The 21,765-nt window shown below is 48.0% G+C and overlaps 1 protein-coding gene across 3 annotated transcripts in view; it reads left to right on the plus strand.

Moving 5' to 3' along the window:
• WDFY4 (WDFY family member 4) overlaps nt 1–21,765 on the plus strand; it is a 292,015-nt gene that overhangs the window by 240,985 nt on the left and 29,265 nt on the right. For all 3 annotated transcript variants that reach the window (XM_035023705.1, XM_035023725.1, XM_035023715.1), the window contains exons 48-51: nt 10,121–10,163; nt 11,502–11,621; nt 13,565–13,682; nt 15,332–15,441. In XM_035023705.1, the coding sequence (XP_034879596.1) occupies nt 10,121–10,163; nt 11,502–11,621; nt 13,565–13,682; nt 15,332–15,441 (391 nt within the window). The remainder of the gene's footprint in view (nt 1–10,120; nt 10,164–11,501; nt 11,622–13,564; nt 13,683–15,331; nt 15,442–21,765) is intronic.

Here is a 21,765-nt window from a genome sequence, read left to right on the forward strand (position 1 = left end):
TACTCCAGCTCTTTCATTCTTCTGGAAGGTTCTTCTCTCAGATATTTACTTGACTGACCTGTTCAACTTCTTCAAGGTTATGGGTAAAATTTAACTTCTCAATTCAGCCTGCTCTGATCCCCCAATTAATGATGCAAACTGAGCCCAAGCACATCCTAATCCTCCTTGCTTTGCTGTACTTTCTTCCATAACACGTATAACCTAAATATTATTTTATAATAGGCTTACTTGTTGTGCTTACTTTTATTGTCTGTCCCTTGCTCTCCTCCCCGAACAGACTCTAAACTCCTAGTGCCTGGCACACAGGAGGCCCCCTGTCAGTCTTGGTTAAATGAATGAATTCTAGGTGATTACCAAGGTCATCTCAGTTCCCATGACCTCAGAAAGGGGTCAGCTTCATTGCAGATTCCACAGCTTGTAGCAGCTGCTGTGGAATCCCTCTTGACCCATTGTTTTCCCACCTACTTTGAAATGGCTTCTAGAACATGCAGACTATTTTTAAGGGAGAGGTCTGTGGGGAAAAGTCGTCACTTTCACACCAAATATTTATTAGTCACTGAGTGTGTACCCAGCCCTGGGTGGGACACCCTTGAGGACAGGAAGACCTGTCCAAATAGATGCATATACAACGGCGTGATGAAATTTTTGGCTCTGAGATTAAGTGTGCAGGGAGGCTGGGAAGTGGGTTAGCAGTACAACAAATGAAGTTTTAATTGGGTTAAGCCAAAGGGAAAGGAAGCTTCCAAAAGCAGGAATGAACAAGAGCAAAGGTAGAGCAATGGGATCAAGTAAGAGGTCTGAGGAGATGCGGCTAACCTTCGGGACGAGACCCCCCCATCCTCCACTCCGGCTCACCAGGCAGCACAGATATCACTGCTAAGAACCTCTTTTCAAGAAATAAGAACCAAACGTTCTGTATAAATATGTTTATGGCGGTGCTATTTAAAATAATAAAAACAAATGGACACAATCCATGTATCTAACAGTGGACAGTTGACGACATACTGTCCAGTCACAGCATGAAATGAATATTCAACAGTAACTAAAACAAAACAAAAACATCATTTTCCAAGAAATGCTGAAAGGAAACATTTGGAGACATAATGTTATGAGGAAAACATTCTGTGCCCATATGACCTCGCTGCCCTCATGAGCATGCACACACGCCTCAAGAAAAAAGATGGAAGAACATCCAAATATTAGCAGAAATGCCCTCTGGAAATTATGGTGTCGGGTTGTTTTTACTTTCTTTCTTAAATGTCTATGTAGTTTCTAAGTTCTCTGCATTAGATACAAAATCTATGTCTAATCAGGAAAGAAAGTTGCAAACACATTCACACGCACGTGCTCACACGCACGTGCACATACAACACACACACACACACACACATCTACTTCCTTTTCAATTGCATGAATTTTGTAAAGCCACTCATGTCATCGTGTTTAAAATAGGGGGGTGTGTGTGTGTAAGAAAGAGATTTTAAAATAGCGAGCATATTTGAGTCAAAGAGGGACATCTGAGAAAATATTCCCTGGACAAAGACGAGAAGGAACCACATGTTTAGAGGGCCACGGGCTTGGAGGTGGACCAGCCGGGCTCATCTCCTGACTCCCTATTAGGAAATGTGTCACCAGCCTCAGTTCCCTTGGGTAGAGTGGGGCGATGAGAGGGTTGCGTAGGAGAAAAAGGTCGGGGGGGTGACAGGTGCTTAGTGAAGGGAAGCTTTGGTGACGGGATAGCAGCCATGGTGCCGGTTGTTAGTTGAGAACCCCAACTTGCCCAGCCAGTGGCAGATGGAGGTGGGGGAGCACCTGAGAAGCACCCCACCAACTGCAGACATGCAAACTAAGCCGGAGGCAGCCCCATGCCTGGCCATGCTGGGAGGGTGGTGGAGTGGGGGAAGGAGGGAGGCAGCCATTCTCGTTCCCTCCAGAGATGTTCCCTCAGAGCCAGCCAGCCCTCCACCACACTGAAAACCCTGACCAACCACAGACGACTGTGATACGCATACCACATGGCCTTCTACGTGTTGGCGACCCAAACTAGGCTGCAATGTAGGGGAGGATATTTACATAAACAGTGCTAATGTTTGTCCATCCAGAGGGGAAGGCCACTGGAAGGACCATGGGCTGATTTTTAAAGTGACACAAAAGGGTGGTTTGGGGCTCATTGCTTGTATGTAAGGCATCTGTCTTTTGAAAATGCTGTGGCTTCTAATCTTAATTTTTTTTTTCTGTAGAAATAGTTCCTAAATTCAGATTTCCCATGCCTCCTTGAGTCTTTATTGGGCTTACCTGAAGTTATTACTGAAGCATTCAGCCCTATCATCAGTGAGAGAGACCCCTTCTCTGACTCTGGGCAGCTAGATATAACCTGCTGGACATGATAGGAAAGATCAAGACAGGCAGCAGCACTGTGTTTAGGATGGAGCAGCTCTGCACCTTAGTGACCAGGTATTAGCCAGTTTGTCCGCTTCCTTCCTGTTGTGTATAAAAGTACTTAATAGAAGGCAGGCACTCGGGCAGCAGGGAACAACGGTGCTTTGAGGCCAGTAGAACTGGGCTCCACCCCACCTTTACTGCCAACCTGATTTTAATCCTGAGCTCAGTTTGCTGATCTGCAAAATGGGTCAGAAAAGTGCAGCTTGTTATAAAGAGTAAATGTGGGGATGACTATACATTGAGTGGCCAGTGTGTAGTGGGTGCTCAGTGAGTGGTAACCTGGCTCCCGCAGTCAGTGCCTTTGTGATGGTAAATCATGCTGGTAGATCCACCAAACAGCACCATAGTGATCCCTTCCCTACAGTGAGTAGCCCTAGGACACTCCCCACTGGTCATTAATACCAAATGTAAGACTTGTGGAACAATCTTTGTGGATTCCCAAGGACAAAAGTCTTTGCAACCTTTTTAACACAAATTAATAATAAAAGAAAAAAAACATAGTAGCAATTAGAAGATATGATTATACCTTTGTCCACTGTTAACCTCTGGAGCTTGCTACAGCCCAAGCTACTCACTTGCTCATTCATTCATTCATTCATTCATTCATTCATTCATTCATTCATTCATTCACCAATCTGTATTTGAGTCATTCTATAGGTCAGGGTCAGGCCAGAAGAGATGCAGTGAACAAGATAGACATTGCTGTACTTCTCACGAAACTCCTATTTTAGGAGAAGCAAATCAATCGATAAAAACAAACAAAAAGACCTAAGATCATTTCAGTTGGTGTAGACGCTCTGCAAAAAATCAAAGCCTGGTGGACGTCAAAGGGAATGCCAAGAATCAGGGAGAGAATATTGGGGAGGGGGTGGCCTAATTTAGACCAAGAAGGTCAGGGAAGTTCTCTCTGAGGTGACATTTGAGCTGACACTAGGACTAGGCCACACAGGAGGATTTGGAGAAGAACACCCCAGGGTGGGGGTTGCACCAGGTGCAAAGTCCTACCAGTGGGGAGAAAGGAGATGCCATGGGGGCTGGAGCAGGGCCAGTAAGGAGAGGGTAGAAGATGAGGACAAAAAACTGGGGAAGGCCTGTTTAGAAGTTTAGAAGCATCACCCCGGCTGCTGGGAAATCTCCAGAGGTAGGGAAGGAAGAGTAGATGAAGACAGCCACTTGCAGGCAGCAAAAGATGGTGTAAACCAAGAGGGTGGGGAGGAGAAGGATAGCGCATATTTACCATATGTGGTAGAAGCAGAATCAATGGCATGGTCGTCTGGGTTGCATGTGTGGGTCAAAGAGAAAATGCAGGCTGACGTTCTAGCGGGCCTGGCGTTTTCTATACATGGTTCCTCTTTTGTGCTGAGCACTAATTTTATGTCCAAGTGCATTATGTGTATTATCTCATTTGGTCCATCCACCCCACTTTACCGATAAAGCACTGAGCCTCAGAGCATGTCCCCTGTCAAAGTCACACGCTGGTCAAGCACAGCCAGTATCTGCTCAGTCTTCTTGTCTGTGGAATGAACTGCCCCTCGGCTTTTCCATGAAACTTGGTTTTACAACGTCCAGTGATAAATTTGGCTCTCTGGACTAACAAGGAAGCTCCTGACTCGTGTTTTCCAGATACTAGCCTCAACGGAGCTAGATTCTGTGGCACTCTCATTCTAGACCAGGTCAAGCCCCGTCCTTAAGACTCACCTGTCGCAGCAAAGATAGCATGCGTGTGTGTTATTGGACCTAGCTCTGGGGGCTGAGATGAGGTCTGTGATGTGAGACTGGGAGAAAAATGGAAGTTGGCAGTGAATCGAACTGGCAGTGGATGGAAAGGCTGGTGATGGATCGTGCGGCCGGGGAGCCCATCATGCCTGTCTGGAGGGGCGCAGGTTTCTGTGCACACCTTCTGTTCTAGGGATACCAGGGGCCAGGAAACATCACCCAGTCTGACTTTCCCATCACCCAGGTGATGGCTGGAGGGAGAGATCATGAAGTCATCATCCCCTCTCGACAGCAACAGTAGGAGACCCTTGGGTCCCCAAGAGGAAATTGGAGCTACCAAGCACTAGGCCCTAAAAATTGGTCTCTAGACAACCGTGGGGCTCAGTTGCTCTGCAGAGTGGGGAGTGGCTGTTCCAGTACTTCCGTCTCCCCTGCAGGCTCAGGCTCAAGCCCAGAAGGCATGGGAGTCACAGACCAGTCGCAGCTCTGTCTCTCCCTAGATATGTGGCCTCGTACACATTTCCTAACCTTTCTGACTCCCCATTTCATCCCGCAGGAGCTGGTGTTCAGGACTTGGTTCACATAACATAGCACCCATATGGTTCATAAATGTATTGAGAACCTACTATGTGCCAGACCCTTTGCAAAGCAATGACACTGCATAGTTGTTAACACATTTGAATTCAGTTCCTGCTTTCAGACTGTGTGTGTAGATTATATGGACCACCTACTATAGGCTAGACATTTTACAGACATTATAAGGAATTCTTATAACCACCTGATGTATTGATTTTTATCTCCACTGGATGGATATGGCAACTAAGGCTCAGAGAGGCCAAGTAGCTTGTCCAGAGTCACAAAGACTGGAAGTAGGAGCACCTACCTTTTCCCATTACACCTGTCATGGAAATAGGGACATAAGACATGTGTTCTAGTGTGTTCTTGAAGAGTCTTTCCTTGCAAGGCCCAGCCCAGCCTAGACTTGACTGCTTGTTAATGGGTCCCAGCATTCTGGGTAGCTTGTGGCAAGGGTTTGCCTCCAGACTTCTCAAAAGATGGACTGTGCCCCCCAACCCCCACCATAGTCAGCAGTCATTAGGCCCCAGCCTCCTGAATGAAGAAGAGCTCCCACACTGCACTTTCTTTGGGGGTCAGTCACTGCTAAGAAGCAGTTCAAACTCTATAGTCTCTCCCTGCTTGTGGAACAGCAAAATGCTCCAGACACAGACTTTGGAAAGAGACCCAAGCTTGACTGCAAAGCCCCACAGATTCACACACCATCTTTCCCAAGGTGGCCCATGGCCCCGGGCACTGGAGAAAGGCCGGCTGGGTCCCCAGCTAGGGCCCCTGCTAGCTGCCCTTCCTGCCTGGGGCTCTGGGCCAGTTTCCTCCTCTCCTAAATAATGAATTAGCTCATGTCTGGGGTTTGTAAACAAAGCACAGAGAGAACCAGCATTTCCAAAGTTGCTGACTCAAAGGAGGAGAGCAAAAAGCAGAGTTTGTTTGGCAGAGTTCAAGTAAATCGATAAATGTAAGGCCACCACCAGAGAAAAACTTACCCCCGTTCCTGCCAGTTCCTCCTCCTCAACTGTGAAACTTTGTCACCAGGCAACAGGAGACTTTGGGACCTGGAGTTAATTAGCATAATCTTGACGCCAGCCTGCAAGGTGAGAGAACACAATAGGTGACAATGTCTCCAGGACACCGCCACGCGGGGGGCGGGGGGGGGGGGGGACGCCGGGGCCTGGGCTCCTCCGGCTTCTTGCAGGGGGGAGTTTCCTCCCAGCCTCCCCCAGCAGCGCGGTGGGCACTTCGCCACCAGGCAGAACCAGCTTGCCGTGGCCACACCGGAAGTGGACATTGCTAACGGGGAGAAACAGCTATGCTTGCCCCTTTTAAGGGACAGATACTTTACTTCTCTATGAAGCATTGAGGGAGTCCCACGAACTATCACTCGATTTGTTGTTTATCCAGATAGCTTTTTCAGTTCTTTGATCTGTGAGAGAGCTATCTTTTATCTGTTTATTTGAATTTCATTATTTCTTGCAGTTTTCTCTTGGTGCCCTTTTCACGCTATGAAGTCAGAATGACCATAATGCTCGTAAAAACCATACAGTTGTATAGTCATTTTTTCCTCACTTAATATTATGTCAAATGCTGATGTGTAATTTCTAAAATCTACCTTTCGATTGAACGTGTAATACACAAAAGCACAGTCCTGTGCTTTTCCTGTTGTTTCCAATTTGGTGCTATCGTGAATAGGGCTGCAACGAATGTATTTGTACATTTATAATCTTTTTGTTCAGTGTTTTTCTTTAAATTAAATTCCCAGAAATTGAGAAGATCAGCAAAAAGTTACATATGAAAACTATTATGCAAATAATAAAATAACCTCGTAGAAAAATTTGAAAATGCGTACATAGAAATGAAGAAATAAATATGCTCCAAATTGCACTACGTAAATCAAGTTGGAAATAAGTAAGATAATTAGCAAATAAATAATTTGAACTACAAAATGAATCCAAGCACTACACATTTTGAAAAGTACAAAAAAAAGCAAAAGGAAATAGTTGAAATTAAAAAATAAAAATATGGCTAACCACAAAAACTTCGAATACATGGATACCACCACTGTTTTGTTTAATGCAAAACTAAAAGAAAACAGGTCATTTAATTTAGACAATAAATGGATTTAAAATAATTACCAAATTCAGATAAATAGAAAATTAAAAGTTACCCGAAGTCCTATGACCCAGTGTGTTTCTAATTAGACTATTTGTAAAAGTACATCATTCAAATTAGAAAATAAATAATGTGAAAATCATAAAACACAGATAAGCAAAAATAAAATCGATATTTTACAGAAGAAAATGCCCAAGAAGATAAATACATTTTAAAATGCAGCTATGTAAAACCTCATGAGAATTAAAGCTGCTCAGTTTCAGCACCTGGAGGTAACTTCCTGTTCTATACCCTTCCGGACTTTTAATGCCTCTCCAGCTTCATGTTTATCTCACGGGTATGCAGGAATAACTTGGCGACTTCGCTAATGCTCATTGTCTAACTCCAGAGGTACACAAATTACTAATTTGTCAGGTAACTGCCTTCTAAGTCAGCCAGAACTAAGGTTTTTGCTGTTGTTGTTTTCTGTTTACTTTTGTTTTCTTTTCCCCGTCGGAGGAAAGAGCTTGTCTTGTGAGTCAGGGCCCTGGGGCAAGGTTTAGTCTGGACGGGTGCTTTGCACAGCCCAGTGTGTCAGGGGCTCACGGGTCCCTGCTCTGTGCCGGCTTGGGGTGGACTCCCCTTGGCTTCACGCCACTCCCTCGCCCCACCCATCCACTTCCTCATCTCTACGTGAAGTAATGGCTGCTTTCTTGGGTCACTGTGGGAATTAGACAACGGGTAAAAAGTCTTTGCAATCTTTAACGCGTGATAATTACTGGTATTATTATTATTAGGCCTATGAATGAAGGGGATGGGAGATACAGGCTTCCAGTTACAGAATGAATCAGTCACGGGGGTAAAAGGCACAGCGTAGGGAACACCATCAGTGATGTTGTACTAGAGCTGTATGGGGACAGACGGCAGCTACACTTGTGGGGCGCACAGCATAACGTCTAGAGATGTCGAATCTCTGTGTTGTCCACCTGAAACTAACATAACACTGTGTGTCAACTGGACACAGATAAAAAAAAATATATATATAGAAATTTTAAAAAAAAGAAAAAATCCATGTGGGAGTATACACATAAACTCTCAAATGAAATAGGACAGAAGTGGAAGTGAAAATGGAAACATAAAACAAACACCTAAATAAAACAAGCAAATACAAAGTTGAAAACTATGCCTCACCTCTGGTTCGATGTCTTGGCACCTGCTGGTAACAGCGTCCTTTGCTGGTAGTAAGGGAACGATGGATCTTCCCTGGAGCGCATAGCCGATGAAATGAGAAATGGGATGGTGACATGCCTCTGTCTTCTGCACACCATTCCACCTGGGGGCACTGTCACAAAAGACCACCGGTAAAATTCTAGAACCCTCTCTGAAACGGAAAATGACCCAGGCTGTCTCTTATTTCCTGAACTATAATAGGTACATTTTGTTCCCTTATTTCCTGCTCCCCTGTTAAACTTAACAAAATAAAGTAGCAGGACTGGCGAGCTTTGCCATACTAACTCCACATTCTTGTAGCTCGACCTCCTCAGGAAGGCTCAGCACATGTCCTTTCCAAGGTGGTGACCCCCACTGTCTCCAGCCTGGGCTCTGCCCGTGTTTGTAGCCTTCCAAGCAGCCTGCCTTCCAGAACTGGGATGGGTGGCAGGCTCACAGACTGAGCAAGAGAACCAAATCTTCACTTGAGCCTTTGCAACCTACAGCAATAAACTTGAGTGTGTTTTGCTTCTCTTCATTGTTACTGTTGTTTGCCTAGATAGAGTGGACGCAATAGATGGTTTCTCTACTGGGGGTGGTGGTGGGGTGCGGGGAGAGGTGAATCCCAGCCTGGGAGCTGCATTCTGTTTATAAAAAACCTACCAAGGAAAGAATTGAATGAAAAGGGATGAGAAACCTGAGACAGAGTGCAGGCTGACAGTGCTGTGGTGGGAAAGTGAAGGGGCACTGCCCCTGGTAGGGCCCTTGGGCAGCCAGGCCTTGTCCAGACAGATGGAGGCCAGAAGGACCCTGGTGCAGTGCACGTGAGGAGAACAGAAAATGCATGTGGGGTAGCATCTGTGGGCACCTGAACGGGACCAAGGAGGAGGGAAGGGATGGAAAGAGGAGACATGATGTCGTTGGGCTTGGCGGAACATCTTAAACAAAGGTCTTGAGAGCAGAAGGAGAGTCTCATGGAGACAGAGAGGGGAAGAAAACAGAGCTGGAAAAGGAACCAAGGGATACCACAGAGGCCAAGGAACTGGACTCCACAAATCCGTGCTGAGCAGAAGGGGCATTTCACGTGGAAAAAAACCCCTCCACACGCCCTTCCCGGCACGACATCTTGTTGCCCTTCTAAACTTTTTCCCACCACACTGGTCATAAATGGTATTTCTTTGGTTCGGTTTGTATTTCTTAATTATATGTGTAGAAACCGAAATCAGTACAGCGGTTTAAGAGGACAGTTTGGCAATATGTAGCAAACTGGAAAATGCTCATACTTTTTATCCCAGTAGAACCGCTGCCAGAAATTTCTCTCATGGATACACTCCCCAAGTACCCAGAGATTTATGTCCGAAGCTGGTCACGGAAAGATCATTTGCAAGGACCAAACCCACCCCAGGGGCAGGCTCAACCAGTCCCGATCCGTCTGTACAGCGGGGTCCTGCTGCTGTAGAAACAAATGCCACAGAGCGATGTGAGCTGACCCCACCTTGCTGTGAAGCCAGTGACAAAGCACAGATGAGGTCTTCCCACATATCGCCAGTTAAAAAACAACAACGATATAAGCATATAGACAGGCATGGGGTAAAACTATTCTGGAAACTGTTAACTGTGGCTACTTCTCGAGTAGGAGTGATAGTTTGGACACTCTTTTATTCTGTGGGCTTCCACATTTTTTAAACTACGTGCATATATTATAGTGACGTGTCAGTATATTATAATCATGTCTATTACACGTACATGGGGAAAGCAGGCTGAGGCATGGCTATGGGAAATCTGGCGTGGGGTTGTGAGGCTTGAGCCCGCTTCTGCATGGCCCCAGGGCTTCCCCACAGGCCACACGTAAGGCAGCAGGAGAATATTCCAGCAAAAGTGACCGCAAGAGCCTAACCTTCAGTAGGGTAGTGTGGGGTCAGGCAGAGCTTGGGTAATAATCTTTTTACCCCGCTGGGAGAGCTGCTGTATGCCCTGGAAAGTCTGTGGCTTTCCTGGATGCCCTGGTCCCACAGAGCCCCAGGAATTCCCACTTCTCTCCTCATTTGTGCCTTGAGATATTGGGTCACCATCGTTGTTTTCTGTCCCACAGGAGATACCCTGGCTCCGACAGGACCATGCTGCAGAGGTGGCAGGTATAGTGACCCCTGTAGAGGACTCTAAGTCTGAGGAAACCCTGTGGGAAGGCAAATCAGAAATAGCTCAGGCCCCAGTGGTGGAGAGACAAAGCATGTGGGTGACTCGGGAGGGATCTTATTTTTTTATTTACCAAAATGTCCCAAGTATTTCCCTAAAAAGATCTTAGTGATTGAAAGTGGTACTTGAGGCTTGGAGCGGGAGCTGGGTAGTGTGTCTGTGTGTGTGTGTGTCTGTGTGTGTGTGCACGTGTATGCACCTGCCCCATCCATGCAGATAGACACATATGTATAAGTGGACACAGTGTAGAGGAGCTCCAGTGTTCACTTCTTCTTCTGAGAAGACATGCATGACTCTCAGCTTGAATAAACGGACATTTAGCCTCTGATTCTCAGTGAAAGGCAGGGACCCCAAGAGGGCCAGTCCTAGAGATCACATGACAACAAGAAATTAACTCCTGGTCACTCTTGTCCAAAATCCTTTCCCAGCAAGAGGGCCAAGGGAGAGCACAGCATGTGGGTCCCATATAAGAGGTGACAGCTATACTGGACTGTTCATTCACCCCTTGGACCTGCTGATTTTTCCCAAATACACTCCTGACTCCACCTTGACTGTACATTCTAAGGCCCTAAGAATGAGTGTTATCCCAATAGGTGGGGACAGAAAAGAAAGTCCCTAAATTCCCAGAGGAAGACAGATCGTTCAGTCTCTTGGTGAGGGCTTCTTTCTACTGCAAGGTCCCCTCGGCTTATTTTTTTTTTGAAGATTTTATTTATTTATTTGACAGAGGGAGAGATAGCGAGAGCAGGAACACAGCAGGGGGAGTGGGAGAGGGAGAAGCAGGCTTCCCGCAGAGCAGGGAGCCCGATGCAGGGCTCGATCCCAGGATCCTGGGACCATGACCTAAGCCAAACGCAGAAGCTCAACGACTGAGCCACCCAGGCGCCCCATCGGCTTATTTTTTTAATCATAAGGTTAGCAGTAAGTTCACCCACAGCATTTGTGCTCTTATTTTAATCAACTTTTGAGTATCATACCCAGCAGCTAAACAAAAGAAGGCTTTATCCTTGGCTTTGGACTGCTGAGCTGTATTTTTTTTTTTTTTTTCTGGCCGACTCTGCTTCCTGAATATATTTGCTTCAGTTCACGTTGGCATTAGTGTGGCCTCCCCGCTTTGGCCTGGCTCGGGCGCAAGGTGCACGGGGAGCAGTGGAGGTGTGTGCTGCCCGCTCTCACCCACACAGCAAAGGCTGCAGAGGGCTGAGAAATGGACCCCCATGGTCCTTAGGAAGATGCTAGTCGTGTTTGGTTTATCTCCTCTTTGTCTCTTCTGGCAGAAAAGGGACATCAGCAATTTTGAGTATCTCATGCACCTCAACACCATGGCTGGGAGGACCTACAATGACTATATGCAGTATCCAGTGTTTCCCTGGGTCCTGGCCGACTACTCCTCACAGGTATAGTACTCGTGTGGATGCTATTCAGATGTCCTGAGGCTTCCTGACCCCGAAGACCAGAGCATACTAAATCAGCATGCAGAGTCTCTGCTACGAGGTTCAGTCCACCTGGGCCTGAGGGCTGCTCCATGCTTGGCCCTTCACCCCAGAGGAGGCCTTTGGAGTCTGGCTGCTTGGGTTTCTGTCCAGATCCACCTGTGGGAAGGTGACCCCACCTGTGGGATGATCAACATGATGAGGACAGTTGCTAACATGAGCCCCAGAGGGCTTCCTGACTGATACCCATCTGCTGAGACACTGCCATGGACCAATGTTGGTCATTCAGGTGAAGCAGGAATTTATTCCTTGAATCAACGTGTATGGGGGGGGGAGGTAGAGAATAGGAGAGAGACAGAGAGAGACCCAGAGAGAGCAAACTACCCCCCTGTATCTTGACTTCAGCAGTCAAGAGGTTGGTATGGGGACTTCACTCAGGATCTGGACTGAGACATGTTGGGACAGGGTAGGCTGACGGCAAGGCCAGATAATTCCCTCTTTTAGCTGTCCCTGGACCTCAGCAGGCAGGGGAGGGAGGAGGAAAGCTGACACAGCTAGGCCAGTATGACATTGCTGGGAATGACCTGGTTATGAAGCACTGTCCCAACCACCTGGACTCTGGCCATCAAGAGGGGTGTTGAGCTGTGTGTGTAAAGGACAGAAGGTGGCTAAGTCCTGGTTCAGACCAGTCCTTGCCAGTCCTGCCTAGGGCTGCTTGGAAGACTGATACTCAGGATTTGGGAGAGGGAGCCTCAGTCTTCTGTGACCTCCCATCCCCAGTGAAAACATTTAACACAAAACTTTTATGGCCAGCTGCATATTGCCTTTTATTTCCCTAATGATCCATCTGAGGCTGAGGTATTTCAAAAATGAAACATGCAAATCCCAGCTTTAACTCACATGTTGCAAAGTGGTGGTTTACCAGCCCCTTTTGTTTAGCCCAAAATTTTGATTACTTACCCATATTTAAAAATCGGGAGATTTCTCCTAAAAATCTGGATTTCCAATATCTTTTGGAAAATCAGGAGATCCAGCAGCTCGGAAACCCCATTCTGTCCTGGCAAAATCAGCGGTGGCTGAGATGGCTCTCCACGTGTGCCGTTTGTCACAGGGGTCTGAGAAGCGCCTGCCTCACTCTGCCCCCACCCCCGGTTCTGCAGATGTTGAGATGGGGACAGGCCCTGCCTCCCCAGGGGGACTGCAGTGGTTCACGGCTGGTGAAAAGGAAAAGAAGTATAAAGAAACACTTTCTATCAGACACAAATCCTGGGGGATACACAGCTCCTCTGCTAAAATGTAGAACATCTCTGCTAAAAGCAGACATCTCTGAGGACACCTGGCCCTAAAAACTTCAGGTCTCCACTGCCCTGTATTATATTCCCCAGGACAGAGGAAGGGGCGACGTTACATGCTGTCGTTGCCCAGAAGGGAGTGGGCTCCAGAAAAAGGAGGCCGTTCCTCACATTTCCTCCCTGAACAGAACAGAGGACTTCTAACTTCTAGGGAGTTAGTTTGATTCCCTGCAAGGACCGTGAACTCCTGAGGCACACAGCTCTCTCCACGAGGGCTGCAGCCAAGCACCTCATTGACAACAGGGATTCTTTTCCAAGTCTCTTTTCAGTAACTGGTGGCGATGGTCTGATTTGGGTCAACTTGGAACAGGTTCACTGTGAACTCAATCTTCCCCTCCTCTTATTTTCCTTCTCTCCCTTATTAAGACTTTGTGGATCACTGGCTCTGGGGCCATAAAACCCCTGCACGCCTGCTAATCACTGGAGGGGGGTCAGACCAAACGACGATAAACCAATAAAGAGAACCATAAAACTAAAGAGCGTGGCTCCTGAAGTCTCGCTGGGGCACAAGAGGGTCTGAGGGGAGTTAACTCCAGCCACACGTCTGCCTTCTAGACATTGAACTTGACGAATCCCAAGACTTTCCGCGATCTCTCAAAGCCTATGGGGGCTCAGACCAAGGAAAGGAAGCTGAAATTCATCCAGAGGTTTAAAGAAGTTGAGAAGACTGAAGGTGGGTAGATCCCAGCTTGACTTTTTTTTTTTTTTTCCTGCAGTGGTGCTCATTCAAGTGCCTTGAAACGGTCGTTGGTAACAATTTAGGCTCTCACCTAGTGTGGAAGCAATTATATTGGGATAGGGAATAGCTCTAGTCTGCTGGTCTGCATTCTGACTGCATGGAAGAATCACCTGGGCAGGTTTTACACATACTGATGTCCAGGCCCCACCTCTAGAAATTCTGATTTAAGTAAGGCTGTGGTGAGGTGCAGGGTGGACTGGGAACTACCATGCTAAGAGCTACTACGTCCAGACCTAGGGACTGCCAGGCTCAGAGAGTACATTCATTCAGCACTTTGTATATTCCAGGCATAGGCCAGCCTTAAATACAGTGGTCCGTTTCAAAGAGAAGGGAATTAAACTCAGAGAATTCAAGCAACGCATTCAAGATCAGAGCTTCTAAATGGTGGAGCCTGTATTTGTCTTGACTGTAGAATCTACTTCCCAAACTTTGTTCATCTGCACATCACATTTATAATTTTTGCCACATTCGCATGCGACTTGAACTCCTATTGCCTTAATTTTTTTTTCTTTAGGTCTATTCACTTCTGAACTTTGATGAACGTATTTTAAAAGGAAATTTTTGTCATGCATTTGATGCTAGCTCTCTTGGTTTTCTGAAATACTTTGAAATAAGCATATAATTTAAAAGAAGGAGCAGGCATCCATGAACCATGAAAAATTCCCTTGGGAACCAGAGGCATTGTGCTTTGGAAAGGCTTACACGGCCGAGACACTGCTTTTGGTGAGCAGGTTCTCAGCAGGACAGGGAGACTCCTGTTGCCTCCTGCACAGCCCCACAGAGACCCGCCCGGGACCCCTGCGCTGTGTGGGGCTGGCACTCAGACTCGCTCAGGGGAGATGGGAGGATGTGGATGGTTGGGCAGACCCTCCTTGCCCTGCTTATTCCCTCCTGAGGCTGAAGCTCAATCATTAGGACCCCTCTCGGGTCCCCCACCCGGGTGCGGTTCCTCTGGCTGCCAGGCGTGGCTGGGTTCCTTCCACAGAAGCAGGGAGGGGAGCATGGGATCTCACCGTTTTCTCCCATCTCACCCTGGGTGTGCATTTGAGCTGCCCATTGCGTTTGGGACCCTGTACAAGTTCCTCCACCAACCTCCCAAACATCCAACTTAGAGAGCTCCTGCGTGGCACAAGGGAGGGCTTTAGGCTGGGCATGGGGCTGGCGGCAAGATGGCTGAGCACTCACTGCAGGGAGCTGGTTCAGGCCTTTGCCGACTGCGCTGGTGGGATTGTAGGCACGCTGGGGCTTTCTACGTACCCCTTAACCCAGAAGACCAAAGCACTGTCTCCCCACAAATCCTGAGTACAGCTTCCCAGAGACTGACCCTGCCCACATTCTTGGGAGTAGAACACTGAGGACTCGGGGGTGCAGCTGAGGGTCTTGAATGGGCTTTTCATCACCATGGCTACTGGCCAAATCATAATGGCGTCTGCGAGCAGAACCAAGGCTGCAATGGCCTGCAGGTGCTCTCTTGAGCAGGGCTTGTGCCCGCTGCTTATGCTTGAGCATCGTAGATCCTGTTTGTCTACAGTCTGTCCCAGCACAGGTGGGAAATCCGCTCCAGACATGTCCTTTCATTGCAGGAGACATGACTGTCCAGTGCCACTATTGTACTCACTATTCCTCGGCCATCATTGTCGCCTCCTACCTGGTCCGGATGCCACCCTATACCCAGGCCTTCTGCTCTCTGCAGGTGAGCTCTCCCTTCCACACACACACACACACACACACACACACACACACACAACTATATCGCACAGACTAAGGGCTGGGCTTGGATGAAGCAGGGATCTCCCGGCTAGAAAGCCAACCTTCAGCCAGTGATTCCCACTTGATGCTGGCTCCAGGATTCTGGGCAGCCGGCTGAGGCAGACTCTAAAAATAAGGAATGAGAGATATGGGGAAAAAGTACTTAACGTAAGTCGGTTTTAGTGGAAATGGAAAAGCAGAAACCTGGAAGACTTCCTTGAAGGTAGGTGGTCAGAAATTAGAAAAATAAGCACAAAGAAGGAAGACTGAAAGAGTACCACTTGTAACTACAGAATGCAGACAGCCATGCTAAGTACAAGTTGAAAGGCTTAAAAGGACGAAGTATTTGAATAACGAATAGCTGAACCAGAGAAAGAAACTAACCAACTTAGCCACCCATAAACCAAGAGACCATTCATTATGCCAGCTTAGGGTTGCAAGATTTCACAAGTAAAAACAGGATGCCTAGGTAAATTTGAATTTCAGATAAACAGTGAATTTTTTATCCTAAAAAATTTCCTATCTGAAATTCAAATACAGCTGGGCCCCCTTCTGTTTTACCTCAGCCCCACACTGTGTGAAGTAAGCAAGTCTGGCTCTGAGTGGGTGGTACTGTCCAAGGCACGTGGGATTGCTGGGATAGAGTCCTTTGCAGGCAGCCAAGAAGTTTATTTTCTCTCTTTTCTTTCTGACCTTATCACTGGGATCCTGCTTCCCAGGTTGTCCCAGGGGCACAGCTTTTGACTGGGGAGAGCCACCGGGTAGCCCAGCTGCAGCCAGCTGGCTCAGTCAGCCCCCAAGTGAATGCAGCACACAGCCCAAGTGTAGGGCCTGACCTGCTCCAGGCCTCGCAAGTGTCCTACGAAGAGGAAGGCATGAGCCATGGTGGGCAACAGGCCACGAATATGCACAGACTTACTCCGATAGTGAAGTTCATCAAAGAGAAAGTGCGAGTGTTCCAGGAATTGTGGGGTTTTAGTCTGACCTCACCAAAAGGCCACTCTTTGTGGTCAGATACCTTGGACCTGAGAGACCAAAGGCCGCGTCAGCACTAAATCCAACTCCTGAGCCCTAGGTAGGAACGGGTAGGCAAAGTCAAGGTGATTTCTCCAATTAGGAACAAAATCCCTCCTGTCTTCTGTGTCTTGGCACAGTGTTCTCTCTCCTTAAAGGCAGGGATTGTCTAGACATTGTATAACCTCCTCTCCCTGGAAATTCACTCAAAAATAATAAGTGTGCTTCCCCTGAGCCTTTCTCAGCAACAAGCATTTTAAGTAAGTTTGGTTTGAGAACAAACGGTCCCAGAGCTATAGCCCGTGCCAGGAATCCCATCCAGATGTTGCTCATTAATCCACAAGAAGCCATGATCACTGTCGATGATGATGGTGATGCGTTCCGCTGCGGCATTCCCTCCAGGCAGTTCTGGATGCTTTAAAAGCTTTCTTTTGTCCCTTCAGTCTAATGCTCTAAAGCCCCATCTCTGCCTGTTACTAAGGGTCCTCTCACATGGGCAGGAGGCAGAGTGAACTTGACACGGCATCAGCTGTGACATTTATGCACCAGCTCTGCTACTTGACAGATAGAGAATCTTCTGCAAGTGATTTTACCTCTGGAAATGCGGGTTAAATATGCGCAGCTCCCTGAGCTGTTGAGATTAAATGAGGAAATGTGGGTAAAGCCCCTAGCTCAGGGCCTGACACTGCATAGGTGATCAATCATTATTACTTCACTTCTTTTCCCTGCAATCAGCCAGATAGAATCTGAGCAAGCCTGAACTTGTCCAAGCTGGTCTGCTCTGGGCTAAGCTAATTCAAGACAGTCTGGACTGCAGAGAAGCATTCCAGGATGGCAGGAGCCAGATGGAACAGGTGTGCTACAAACCCACAGAGATACTGGGTTAAGGCCACTCCGAAGTTGGTCACACCTAGTTTGAGCTTGCTTTTTAGCTAGTTTGATCCGTGGATGACCACGCCAAACTGGTTTGAGATGGTCTAAACCAGTGCAAGGTGGTCAGAACCAATTTTATCTGTTTTTGGGTAGCTCACATGTAGTCACATTAGCTCCAGCCCTTTGACTCCCGTGTTGAAGTCTGATGTGATTCCCAGGTTTTCCTGGTTCGAGCTATCTGTGGCTGTTGGCCCATCTGTGTTGAAATCATTTGGGCTCTCCATGTGTGATTTTTACTGACTCTTTTAGTGTGTCATAAGAAAACCCCACAGTGTTCTGCTTTTTCCTTAGAATAAAAGATGAATTTTAGCTCCCAAGGGAATGGGTAAAAGGCTACATCTGGGGGGAAATGCACCTGGCTCTCCTGTGGGAGTCCTGGGGCCTTCAAAAACTTCCTTAGGAATGTTCTGGCATCTTCCTGAAGTCAGGCTCTTTCTTCTGTCCCACCCTGTCTCCTAGGGGGCAGGCTCATTTCTTTCTTTTTTTTTTTTTTTTATTCTTATGTTAATCCCCATACATTACATCATTAGTTTTAGGTGTAGTGTTCCATGATTCATTGTTTGTGTATAACACCCAGTGCTCCATGCAGAACGTGCCCTCCTCAATACCCACCACCAGGCCAACCCATCCTCCCACCCCCCTCCACCCCAGAACCCACAGTTTGTTTTTCAGAGTCCATCGTCTCTCATGGTTCGTCTACCCCTCCGATTTCCCCTGCTTCATTCTTCCCCTCCTGCTACCTTCTTCTTTTTTTTTCTTAACATATATTGCATTATTTGTTTCAGAGGTACAGATCTGAGATTCAACAGTCTTGCACAATTCACAGCGCTTTCCAGAGCACATACCCTCCCCAGTGTCTATCACCCAGTCACCCCATCCCTCCCCCCTACCCCCCACTCCAACAACCCTCAGTTTGTTTCCGGGGGCAGGCTCATTTCTTAAGAGACCTTTGCTTCACCCCTGTGTGGTGAGAAGGAAAGGAGCCTCACCATATTCTCGATAGACTAGACTTCCATTCCCCAGCATGAACCATGGGGTAGGGAAGAGTAAGAAAGATGGAGAAGGTGCAGAATCCAGGCATGAGCCCTTCTTATTTTATTTATCTGGAGAGCAGGGAACTGAGAATGCCAGGTTTCCAGAGCCAGGTGTGCATGCAGGAGTCAGCATGACAAAGGCATGCTTCCCCATTCTGCATGAAGTAAGCTCTGCCTCTTGCCTATGAGTGTGAATGAGCCAGAGTGACCTGCTTGCTCGTTTGATGGCTCGGCGGGAGGAATCGCCTTTGGTGCGGAGAGCCGTGTGTCTATGCGCTGTACCCGGTGTGGCCCGGTGCACTGTCGAGAGGCAGACGCGGCGTTCCTTGGGCAATGAGGCCTGCCCCCTGAGTGGGTTGTGGTTAGAAGGAGGGGCTCTCATACACGGCCTAGAAGTGCCATGCAGCACATTCTGATCCCTGGGTGGAAGGTGTGCTATGGTCCCTTCACTTTTGCATCTTACTAACTTTGGGCTGCTCTCGGAATCGTTGCATTCCTCTATGGTTGCCATGTTTGATCTTCTGCCTCAAACCTGGTATTACGATGACAGACTCTCACAATCCAGAAGACCCGGCGTAGGGGCAGTGCGAGCCGAGCAGGTGACACGCACAAGTCGTGGGATGAGACGCAAGCCGGTCGGGCGCTGTTATCCCCGCCCCGTGGAGGTGTGAGACCGCAGCCCCCCAGAGGCTTGGCTCCCGGCATGCCTCACTCTCGGGCATCTCGCCCACCTGGAGCCGGGGCCTGAGAGCAACCTGTCCCGGCCCCGGCAAGAGCAGCAGTGGCCGGGAGGCCGGCGACCAGACTCGCCTGGGCAGGGCAGAGCCAGGCGGCAGCGCCCCAGCGAGGGCACATTAGCAGTGCTGCTGCAGCTGCTGTTACATTTAATAAGAACCTGAAATAAAGTGCTGTGTTAATTAAGTCACAGCCCGCATGACGGCGGCTGTTACCAGCAGTGGGGAAGGGTTTTCTGAACCACCTAAGGCGAGATGGCTGGTTTTCGTGTAAGACAGATGCTAACTGCAGAGAGAACCGAGAACCGCCCGAGCGGTCCATGCGGGAGCTCCACGGGTGCCAGGCCATGGGTCCGGCTGGAGCTGTGTCCAAAGCAAAGGCACAATTAGCATTATGCTGACTCAACAAGGAGCATTCAAAAAGGCTCATGTAATAGAGACAGGCAGACCTGGGACAAAGTCCTGGCTCTAGAACTTTCTAATTGGTAGTGTTGAATAACCGGGCCTCTGTTCCTCCTCCTTTAAAATAACCCTTGCCGGGGTGCCTGGGTGGGTCAGTCGTTAAGCATCTGCCTTCGGCTCAGGTCATGATCCCGGGGTCCTGGGATCGAGCCCTGCATCGGGCTCCCTGCTCCATGGGAGGCCTGCTTCTCCCTCTCCTGCTCCCCCTGCTTGTGTTCCCTCTCTCGCTGTGTCTCTATTTATTTATGAATAAATAAATAAAATCTTTAAAAATAAATAAAATAAAATAACCCCTGCCTCAGTAGGTGGTAAAGATGAGGTGAGCTACAGCATGGGAGCCCTTTGGCTGGTTTCTAAATGCTCCATGTATGTCCACCCTCCTCCCCATAAGAGTAGGCAGCAGGCTTTTCAAAACTTTTGTGGGTTTTGTCTATTGAGTAAATGTCCACATCCTCCAGGAAGGAAACCTAATGGCTACTTGGGGGTCAGCCCACCCTCCATGGAGAGCAAGACTGACAAGGCAGCCCAGCTGGTACACAGGCTTCCCAAATTCTCTGTTGGACCGACAGCTCAGCTTACCAAGTGGGGTGTTAGAGCCTGGCACTTTTCTGAAGAAACCTGCCAAGGGCCGAGCCCAGCTCTTTCTCAACTGCACACGTTGGCCCCTTTATTTCTTTGGTGGTGGTGGGGTCTCAAAATTGCCTAGATGATGGGCTTGCTCTTTTCCTCCAGCCCCTGTCCCAGGACCCCACCCCTCCTCACTTCCCCCCAGACCCACCTTCTGCTTCCAGTAACTTTTAAATTTTCTTTTTCTTCTTCGGAGCCCCTGGTTACCTTCCCCATGCACACTGAGGTTGGGGCCCCCAGCTGAGCTCCTCTGTTCCCAGTCTGCCAAGGGAAAGAGGCTTCGGGGCGGGGCTCTTGGAACACCTCTTCCTGCACGCCTGGCACTGCCGGAGGTACCTCATGCACACAGGCACACTCACACTCACGTGCTCACACATGTTTGCACACCCACAACAGAGGAGAGTGTGAGAGACATTAAGACTTTAAGAAACTCCCTGGTGTTCACACTGCCAGGAGTGCGGAAACTCCCGTGCAAGTCTGCCTGGTTGCCCAGCTGGGGTGCCCTCTTTGAAGGACAGAGGGCAGCAGCTTAGACCAACTGATGTGCACACACGGTCCTGTAAGTGGATTGGTTACATGGGATACTTGTAAATTACCAGAAAGAACATCTGCCAGGACAATGGGTTGTCAGCCTCCTCATAAAACCAATCCCATTACCTGGATGTGGCGGTGGGTTGACTCGGGTCAGTCCCACGGGAAAGGAAGAACAGACTTTCTAGCACGTAGCGTACCAATCTCTGTGTTTAAGTGTCCTTGAGCACATGTAGTTGCTGTACTCCCTGCGGGTCTTGGTCAACAATTGAGTGGTTTTTTTTTTTAAGATAGTTTCCCTGCCTGCACTGGAGAGGGGTTTAAGAATGTCGCTCTTGAAATGCTTACCCAGGGATACAGGTGCACACAGGAGTAGTGCCTTTGACACAGAACACTCCTTTCAAGACCATTTCCAGTTTTAATAGATGTACCATGATAACGGACTTTCTTCTGATTTGAACTCCTGCCAATGTCCAACAGAAGTCCTTACTGGCCATTTCTCGCCCCATTATTTTGCTTTTAATTTTGATTCAACTCTTTGCAAAATTTTGCACCTCTAGGAAGTGTTTGAACTGAGGGAGGATACTTAGGGTTATATTGTTTCTGAGCCCTTAAATATTCAGAATATCTTTCTGGCTTCTTCATGAAGGAGTGATATCAGTTGGACATAAAATCCAAAGCCTGTACCTTTTGCCTCGGAAACCTCCAGCCTTGGCTGCCTTGTCTTCTAGCCTTTTAACATCACATGGGAAAAGTTTTCTGCCAACGAGAGGTTGTTCCTTCGTTGATAATGATAATATCACTATTATTTTTTTCAGCATGTTGGATACAGGTAGGATTCATTGTTCTTGATACTCAAGGATATCTGCAGAATAGATTTAGGAGCAAATCTTGGCTCCATAATTCTCTCTGATCATCTGGTTTACATCCAGT

The sequence above is a fragment of the Mirounga leonina genome, unplaced genomic scaffold (assembly GCF_011800145.1).
Source record: "Mirounga leonina isolate KUSES-001 unplaced genomic scaffold, KU_Mleo_1.0 Mir_114, whole genome shotgun sequence".
NCBI classification, from domain to species: Eukaryota; Metazoa; Chordata; class Mammalia; order Carnivora; family Phocidae; genus Mirounga; species Mirounga leonina.